Source organism: Aegilops tauschii, chromosome 5, assembly GCF_002575655.3.
Source record: "Aegilops tauschii subsp. strangulata cultivar AL8/78 chromosome 5, Aet v6.0, whole genome shotgun sequence".
Taxonomy (NCBI): Eukaryota; Viridiplantae; Streptophyta; class Magnoliopsida; order Poales; family Poaceae; genus Aegilops; species Aegilops tauschii.
The window spans coordinates 217,772,512-217,781,822 of NC_053039.3; the positions used below are offsets into that span (position 1 = coordinate 217,772,512).

Here is a 9,311-nt window from a genome sequence, read left to right on the forward strand (position 1 = left end):
TGCATCAGATAATCGCTTAGAGTCGAACCCATGGAACGCTGCTCGGCTCCGAAGATTCTACGCATAAGTCCGGCCATACTTCTTTTTCGTTCCTTTTTCTCCCTTCCAACGTTTCTTCTCGTTTTTATACGTTTTCCAGGATGTGTTCGGATAAGCCGAACACTTGAGGGGTACACATCCTTAAATGTACACACCCCACCATGCCTGGGGGCTTCTTTAAGTAGAAGCTTATTATTATTCCGAGCCTAGAGCTCATAATATAAGTGTCGTTTGCTGATATACATCCTTTTGCCATTATAGGCACCTCTATGACTTATGTTTTTGCCAAGCTGGGTTGCCTTGCTCATGTGCTTATGCCCTACATTACCGATTGTTCGGCTAGGGCGTAAAGGGAGCACCTCTGCGATTGTTACAACCGGGTTATCCGGACATGTACCTCAGACGGGTGAAGCCGAAAGCTAGCGTTCTTAAGGGAATAATTGGTCGGCAATCACATGACAGATTGTTGCATTATTGTAACCACTTTAAACACTGCAAGACAGTTTTTCCGTATTACGGATCACACACCCCAGCACGCGTAATTATAGTATGCCGACCCAAGGAAAGGAACCATTAACGGAACTATTTTCCTTGAAAGATGTTTCTTACATATGTAATATAACATACATCCTAAACTCAAATTTTTGTCTGTTCGAGCACAATGACTGGGTTGCCTGGTTTTCAGACATAGTAAATACTTCCTTTTCATTTCGAATAAGTATGCGGAAACACTCCACCATTTTGGTTTGGAGGTTAAAGCCGAAAGCCTGCGATGACAAAACTTTTCACATGTTCAGATAAAGACATAGGTTGATCATAAATGTACATTAAATCAAAAACCTATTCCTTATCTATTCCATCTATAAGACTATCTAACCTACAGTCTTCCTGCGAATATTTCGCAGCTATCATTACTTGGTCATACACCAAATTCAATGGAATTTGTTTCCCATCTGGCCCCTGTGGTCCCACTCGGGCCATATGATTTGGGTCAAGTTTGGTGAAGCGTGTCTTCACCATGGCCCAGGCTTCTCGTGCGCCTTCACGGCAGGCGGATGTCTTCCATAGCTCGAACCAGCACCGGGCACCTTTGAACAGGTTTGCAGGCCCTCCATACTTTCTGGAGGGGTATCAGATGGCCATTAGGCCCTCGCCATACTCTTCATGGCTTTCCGGGCCCGAGCATGTACCGCGGACAACTCCTTTAGCACATCGCCTTGAAATCCGGATACTTCCTCTTCTGGCCGACCAGTTAACAAAACTACAGCAACAGAGTCATGATATTCCGAATTATGGACTAAACATGGGCACCTAGGGTGGTTCTAAATAAGAGAGGAAGACATGCCAAACATGCCGCCTTTCAGTTTTTTATTCTCTTTCTGAGCAGCCGATAACTGAGCCCTCAAGTTCTCTATCTCTTCAGATTGTTTGTCCTTTTCCTCCTCGAGATTTTTCTCCTTGGACGCGCCCGTTGCGATCTTTTTCATTTTCGCCAGTTCGGCGGTGACCGCATTCAGTTGCGTCTGGTTTGTTTTCAGCTCCTGGGCTAGCACAGTGTTCTTTTCTTTCAGAACCTGCAAATATTATTGATCCTTAAATCGGTTTGCTTCACTGCTTCAAGTCTCGGGGGCTACTGCCATATGACCATACAAATTGCATAAACTTTTACCTGTATGTCCTTTGAGAACAACTGAGTGACTCCGGCAAGCCCGTCTCGAGCCGCTCGGATGTACGCATCCACCGAACTGAGTGCGTTGAATTCTTGCTCAGAAAAGGCCGGAGCACGCATGCCCTCCTTCAATCGATGATGATTCATCACGCTCTCTACTTCGGAATTCGGATAGATACATCGTCTGAATCCTCATGAGGCAGCGGAACCGGCATTGCATCGGCTCCCGTCCCAGTTGATGAGTTCGGCACCAGATTAGCTGACATTCGGCTAGCAGGGCGCTTTCCCACCGTCTGCCGCGTGTTTCTCCTGACATCAAGAAGAAAGGAGACTTTGAACAATCTAGACTCGTACCAGGGCATGTAATAAAGCAGACATACCTCTTGGACGGCTGTGAAGTTTCTGCGGCACTCCCGGTCCCTTTTCGTTTCGAACGAGTGCCCCGTGTAGAAGTTGCCCTGTGGAGGTACGGGCTGCCGATCGCCGATCCTATTAAAATGTGGATCAACATAATGGGCAAAAGTACAAATAGGGACTTCCTTTCAAGAACCCTCCGAATACTCACGATGCAGAAGGGATAGAGGCGGGGGTAATAGGCGGTGATAGCCACTTCTATGCCGTCAAGGCTCGCTTGATAAAATACTCCATCATCGAACTCTATGTATATGTCCGGATCCTCGCAAAAGCCAGGGTCTCCATCACGGTTATGATCCTCTGGCCGCGGAGCGGGACAGTGGACGTCCTCAGTCATCTTCCTCCATGACTGTTTGCGGCAACAAAAGGAAAGTTTGATTAGTATCTGTAACAACAATAAAATAACATAGATGATCGGAATCTTACCCATTCAATGGGGTTGTACATGGATTAGCCTTCACAACAATTCAAGCGGAGGAAATATTCTTTCTCACCCTTATACAGATCGACCAAGATTGTGGCCAGTTCGGCTGGGGTATCCGGACCCTTCCGTCTGTAACGGGATGCGTCATCTTCTCCGTTGTAACACCATAACGGGGTTACTCTGGATTAGAGAGGCTGAACACACCTCTTTATTGCAATGGCCATGACCTCGACTATCGAGAGCTTGATGTGGGCTAGCAACCTGAACTTGCTGACCAACCTTGTTATCTCTGCACTATCTTCTTCCTTGGGACTTCGGGGACGCCAGTTGAGGCGCTTCTTTGAAGGGGCACTGGAAAATTCCGGAAGGCCACGCTGAACTGGGTCCGGCAGTGGGACGTTGTCCATGTAGAACCATTCCGAAGACCACTATGCATAGACCTCGTTTCACGTTCCGATGAGGTATTTGGATCCGGCTATGCGCCATACTTCGGTGCCGCCCACTTCAAATATGGAACCTCCTCAATGGCGGGGGACGAGGCAAAAGAACTTCCTCCATAGTTCAAAATGGGCCTCAATGCCTAAGAACAGTTCGCAGAGGGCAACGAAGCCTGAGATGTGCAAAATCGAACCTGGGGTAAGGTTGTGTAGTTGGATGCCGTAAAATTCCAATAAGCCCCTAAGGAAGGGATGGATTGGAAATCCTAGGCCCCACAATAAGAATGGGACGAAGCACACCCTCTCCTCCTTGTTGGGGTTGGGGAAATTCTGAGTCATCACATCATTGCCGATTGAGGCCAAACCCGCTCGAAAGGAGACTAGATCTACGAGGGGAAGGTAGCCCTGCGTCTGGAGTCGACTCAGCTAAAGATGAGGCACGGAGCGACTCTGCCAATCACCCTCCTGAGGGCCATGGGGGCACGAAGAGGAGCCTGGAGCGCTAGCCATGTTGGGAGATTTTTTCGTAGCTAACCATGGCGGTTTTTCCTCTGCGCGATGTGAGATGGCATTTGGGGATCTAAGTCTCCTTACATAGATGCCGTCCGAGCGTGGTGAGGGGCTTATTTGCAAAAAAATCACGGACTGTATGTATTCATTCGGCGCGCAGAAATCGAAGCGACCACAGGAAGGAATCATAAATGATGCACATCGAGGTTAGAGCCAGATTGTCGTTAATCCGAAGTATAATAAAGAACCCGCCTTGCAAAGCCGAAGACATAAGCAGGATACTACGTCGTCATTGAAGGCAAGTTCAAGGGCTACCGAGGGAGTCCTGAATTAAGGGGTCCTCGGGCGTCCGGGCTATGGGACATGGGCCGGACTGATGGGCCGTGAAGATACAAGGTAGAAGACCTTTCCCCGTCCGGATGAGACTCTCCTTTGCATGGGTGACAAGATTAGCATCCGGATGTGTAGTTTTCTCCTTCCGTAAACCGACTCTGTACAACTCTAGGCCCGGTGGGTGTGGGCGGCATCTCCCTGGTAGGCATTCCCGCATGTGCGCGTCGCCGCAGCTGCTGGCGGAGGCCTTCCACGTCGCCTCGTGAACACCGTCCGTCCGATGAGTCTCTGCGCGGCCCAGATGGAACGGACTTGCCTCTCCTTTCGCGAATAAAATATCTGCCCCGTTTCAGAGCTGCGTGTCGCACGTACCTCCCCCGTGCCCTCCTCCCTGGGCTCTCACCTAGCCCTCGTCACCTCCTGCACGCCGCATCTTCCGGCGCCGCTCCTAGGGCTCAGGCGGGGGAGGAGCATCGGGAGGATCGGGTCTGAGGCCAACTAGATTGGATTGGATCGATCCAGCTATTCGATCGAGGCGGAGAGGGCACGAACGAGCGGGCTTCGATCGTCTCGCCACCATGTTCTCGCGATCCTACACCAACCTACTCGATCTCGCCAATGGGAATCTCTCGGCGCTCGACTACGGGGGCTCCAGCGGGGGTGGCGGCGGGCGGCCGCCGCGTCCGAGGCGGATGCAGAGGACGTTGACGACGCCGGGCACGCTGGCGGAGCTCGACGAGGAGCGCGCGGGGAGCGTAGCTTCGGACGTGCAGTCGTCGCTCGCCAACGACCGCATCATCGTTGTCGCCAATACGCTCCCCGTGCGCTGCGAGCGCCGACCCGACGGCCGCGGCTTGACCTTCTGCTGGGACGAGGACTCGCTCCTGCTCCACCTCCGTGACGGCCTCCCCGAGGACATGGAGGTCCTCTACGTCGGCTCCCTCCGCGCCGACGTGCCAGCCGCCGAGCAGGAAGACGTCGCGCAGGCGCTCCTCGACAGGTTCCGCTGCGTCCCGGCCTTCCTCCCCAAGGACCTCTCCGACCGCTTCTACCACGGCTTCTGCAAGCAGACCCTGTGGCCGCTCTTCCACTACATGCTCCCCTTCACCTCTGACCACGGTGGCCGCTTCGACCGCTCCAACTGGGAGGCCTACGTCCTTGCCAACAAAATCTTCTCGCAGCGCGTCATCGAGGTCCTCAACCCCGAGGACGACTACATCTGGATCCACGACTACCACCTCCTGGCGCTCCCCTCTTTCCTGCGCCGCCGATTCAACCGCCTCCGCATCGGGTTCTTCCTGCACAGCCCCTTCCCATCATCCGAGCTCTACCGTAGCCTGCCCGTCCGCGACGAGATCCTCAAATCCTTGCTCAACTGCGATCTCATTGGCTTCCATACCTTTGATTACGCCCGCCATTTCCTCTCTTGCTGCAGCCGCATGCTCGGAATCGAGTACCAATCCAAGAGAGGCTACATTGGGCTCGATTACTTTGGCCGCACTGTGGGGATAAAGATCATGCCTGTTGGGATTAACATGATGCAGCTTAAATCGCAGCTCCAGCTTCCTGATCTGGAGTCGCGTGTTGCAGAGCTACGGAAGCAGTTTAACGGGAAGACTGTCTTGCTTGGTGTGGATGATCTGGACATATTCAAGGGAATTAACCTGAAGATTCTTGCGTTTGAGCATATGCTCAAGACACACCCAAAATGGCAGGGCCGAGCAGTGCTAGTGCAGATTGCAAACCCAAGGGGTGGTAGTGGAAAGGACGTGCAAGGATTAAAGGCTGAGATCGAGGAAAGTTGCACGAGGATTAATGAACAGTTTGGGCGGTCGGGGTATAGTCCTGTGGAGCTTGTTAATAGGACTTTGTCGAGTGTGGAAAGGATGGCATATTACACTGTGGCCGAGTGCGTCGTTGTTACTGCAGTGAGGGATGGGATGAACCTCACACCATATGAGTACATTGTGTGTAGACAGGGGATTCCTGATTTGGATGGTGGTGATGCACCAAAGAGGAAGAGTATGCTAGTCGTGTCAGAATTCATAGGTTGCTCGCCATCATTGAGTGGAGCAATCCGGGTGAACCCTTGGAACATTGATACAACAGCAGAGGCAATGAACGAGTCCATTGCTTTGTCAGAGAATGAAAAGCAATTGCGCCATGAGAAGCATTATCGATATGTCAGCACACATGATGTTGCCTATTGGTCTAAGAGCTATATTCATGACCTGGAGAGAAGCTGCAGGGACCATTTTAGGAGGAGGTGCTGGGGTATTGGACTTGGATTTGGATTTAGAGTGGTTGCTCTAGACCGCAACTTCAAAAAGCTTACTGTGGATTCTATTGTTGCTGATTACAAGAAGTCGAACAGCAGGGTTATACTTCTGGACTATGATGGAACTCTAGTACCACAAACTACGATCAATCGAACTCCAAATGAGACTGTTGTTAACATCATGAATGCTCTGTGTGCTGATAAGAAGAATGTTGTTTTCATTGTAAGTGGAAGAGGTAGGAGTAGCCTTGAGAAGTGGTTCAACTCTTGCCCTGAGCTTGGCATTGCGGCTGAACATGGTTACTTTATGAGGTATGCTCTCACTTAGTTTCTTGAATTTTCAATTACGATTATTACTTTTTTTAACATGTCTTGCATTGACTTTGCGCCTTCTGATACTTTCACTGGTACTTGTTTCCAGCTTCAAGTATAAACAAATGCAAAATCAGCTATATTTCAGACACTCACAAAAAAATATGAAAAAAATAGAGTTTTGTGTTTTATGTAAGTATTAACAATAATATGGCATATGACGTGGTGACATCATAGAACGATCATTTCAACAACCATTTAATTTCTCAGATCTTATGTTGTGGGGTACAGGATCATACTTCCATTGGTGTTCTGGGGACAGCAGATATCAATACATCATTCCGTGTAGACCCATTCCTTGGGTAAAAGTAACAACATGCATCATCAATTATAAATTTGAATGTTGGTTCTGAAGGTATATCAGATATTGCCACATCAACATCATCCAGATCATCAGTAGGGGAGCCTACAAATACTAAGAACATGACTAATATATTGACTTTACTTACATGAGGATGAAATTACAGTAGAAAAAAGCAGTATATGTTTGTGACCAATTCAAGAGTTCACAAAATGAGAGGCTGTACCCTAATAGTTCTCATGTTAGCCATGAGTCATGCATTGAAGCTGTAACCCCGTAAGTGCTTAAGAAAAGGGAAGGCTTCTTGTATAGAGCTGTGATTACCATGAAGTCTCTTGAATCTATTTGGTTGCACTTTGCACTTGTACTGTTAGGCATTTACCATGGATGGATCTACTGAGTACTTACCATTGCATGAACATTCATGTGTCAACCTCATTGGGCTAAACTTGGATAGGGAAACTTTCTTTCGGTTAGGGTGAAGTAAGACCAGTATGCATATGCAACTATACAACATGCTGATATAAATTGGAAGATTTTTAGTACCATCAGTTGGTAGAATTATTTCAGCAGCAACCATTAGGTGCAAGTCTTGTAGCCCAGTCAAGCAGTAATACAGTGAATGTTGAACTATATAACAGCTGGGAGACAAGTGGAATCAGTTCTTCATCCTGCATATAATTAACACGTTCTTAATTTTCAGTTTGTGCCTTGTTTAATGTTATTCTTTGTATTCATGGGGTTAATTTGAATTGAAATATTCAGTTCTACGGCAAGTTTCATCTCAACAGCTATTCCTTGTCAGGCGAACCAGAGATGAGCAATGGCAAATAAATAACCAGTGCTCAGAGTTTGGATGGATGCAAATGGCTGAGCCAGTAATGAACCTGTATACAGAAGCTACTGATGGATCGTATATCGAAACCAAAGAGAGTGCTTTGGTCTGGCACCACCAAGATGCTGACCCTGGTTTTGGATCTGCACAAGCGAAAGAAATGTTAGATCATTTGGAGAGTGTTCTTGCCAATGAGCCAGTCTCTGTGAAGAGTGGCCAACACATTGTAGAGGTTAAACCTCAGGTACTACTTTTCTCCATACATCATACATCTAGTATTTTGTAGTCCCTCAGAAGCAAAATACTGAATCTAGTATTGTGGAGATGAGCAAGCCATTATTTGTCAGTAGATGCTGATTTTCAGAGCAATATTATCTACCGTGATTTCTAGGCCACAATAATATAGAATCTAATGTCTCATCTTTATGTGTTGTGATCCTCCACTTGTGATAGTGAATTTTGCGTGCTAACTTGTGAGGGGCCTATATATAAGAGTTATATTGACAGTGAATAATATACTAGTTCATTTAACAAATCCTGGATTCTTTCTGGAAACTGATTTCTTGTCTGGCAACCATTTAGTTGCTGCCTTCCCAGAGTTCATAAAATGCTTCTGTTGGATTGCAGAGTGTCAGCAAGGGATTTGTCGCGGAGAAGATCCTATCGATGCTGACAGAGAAGAAAAGACAAGCAGATTTTGTCCTCTGCATAGGTGATGATCGATCAGATGAGGATATGTTTGAAGGAATAGCTGATATTATGAGGCGGAGCATTGTTGATCCCCAAACCTCGCTCTATGCCTGCACAGTCGGCCAGAAACCAAGCAAGGCCAAGTATTATTTGGACGATACTAATGATGTTTTGAACATGCTCGAGGCACTTGCAGATGTATCAGAGGAGGTTGGTTCACCAGAAGAATCGGAGATACTTTCCCCGTCGGAGGGGGCATGATGAAGTCGTGTCGAAGAGCATATCTCATAGTCCATTGCAACCAGCAATCTTCTGTCTAAATTGAAGCCAAGTTCAGATAGCTGGAATGCAACTTTAGCAATATACAGATAGTCAGATCAATGTCAATAACCTAGTGTTGGTCTAGTTTTGGTCTCTTTTACCGTCTGCCTTCTCGTAATTTTGGAGTATTTTTCACATTCTGTCTAGATAGAGAAATGACCTGGAGGGAAAAAAAAATCCATGGTAGGTATCTTTTCTAGACTTCTTTTTTCTGTTAGTAGCAGGTAGTGTATGTAAGATTCGAGTGTTTCTGCAAGTTTATATACACTATAAGTCGAAATTAGTAGATGAGCATTTGGGCCATTTTGCCTACTCCTACTTGCTCGAATATGCTAACGCTATGTTTGACCCATATTTTACTCCCTCCGTACCAAATTACTTGTTGCCAACAGACAAAAATTAGTACACAAAGTTAACTTTACATTCAGACCGTCCAGATTTCAAAAAGTTCTCAGGCCGCACCCTCAGTACACAAAGTTAATTTTACATTCAGACCCTCCAGATTTCAAAAAGTTCTCAGGCCGCACCCTCCGCCTCCCCCAAGCTCTGCCTCCCCATAGCGCGACGCCTCGGCCTCCCTACCGGGGGGCTGTTGCACTCTAGGCGCTCCAGGCCGTGATCCAGCGCGACAAATCCAGGCGCCGGCGAGCAGGCAGGCCGCGATCCAGTGCGATAGATCCACGCCGGC

At 47.9% G+C, this 9,311-nt stretch overlaps 1 protein-coding gene across 2 annotated transcripts; it reads left to right on the forward strand.

Moving 5' to 3' along the window:
• The first annotated feature begins 4,148 nt into the window (after window positions 1–4,148).
• On the forward strand, window positions 4,149–8,941 carry LOC109759519 (probable alpha,alpha-trehalose-phosphate synthase [UDP-forming] 7). Of its 2 annotated transcripts, none has more exons than XR_006663975.2 (3): window positions 4,149–6,416; window positions 7,543–7,856; window positions 8,240–8,941. XR_006663975.2 is itself a non-coding variant. In XM_020318340.4 (3 exons), the coding sequence occupies exons 1-3, from the start codon at window positions 4,405–4,407 to the stop codon at window positions 8,561–8,563; spliced, it is 2,610 nt and encodes an 869-aa protein (XP_020173929.1). In that variant the 5' UTR covers window positions 4,149–4,404; the 3' UTR covers window positions 8,564–8,941. The 2 variants fall into 2 exon arrangements, 1 of the variants encoding a protein (XP_020173929.1); XM_020318340.4 differs by having other exon boundaries at window positions 7,583–7,856.
• The last annotated feature ends 370 nt before the right edge of the window (window positions 8,942–9,311 follow it).

Coding starts and splice junctions, on each gene's coding strand:
- LOC109759519 (XM_020318340.4), top strand. CDS start 4,405: ATGTTCTCGCGATCCTACACCAACCTACTCGATCTCGCCAATGGGAAT. Junction 6,417..7,582: donor GAACATGGTTACTTTATGAG/GTATGCTCTCAC, acceptor ATTCCTTGTCAG/GCGAACCAGAGATGAGCAAT. Junction 7,857..8,239: donor TTGTAGAGGTTAAACCTCAG/GTACTACTTTTC, acceptor GTTGGATTGCAG/AGTGTCAGCAAGGGATTTGT.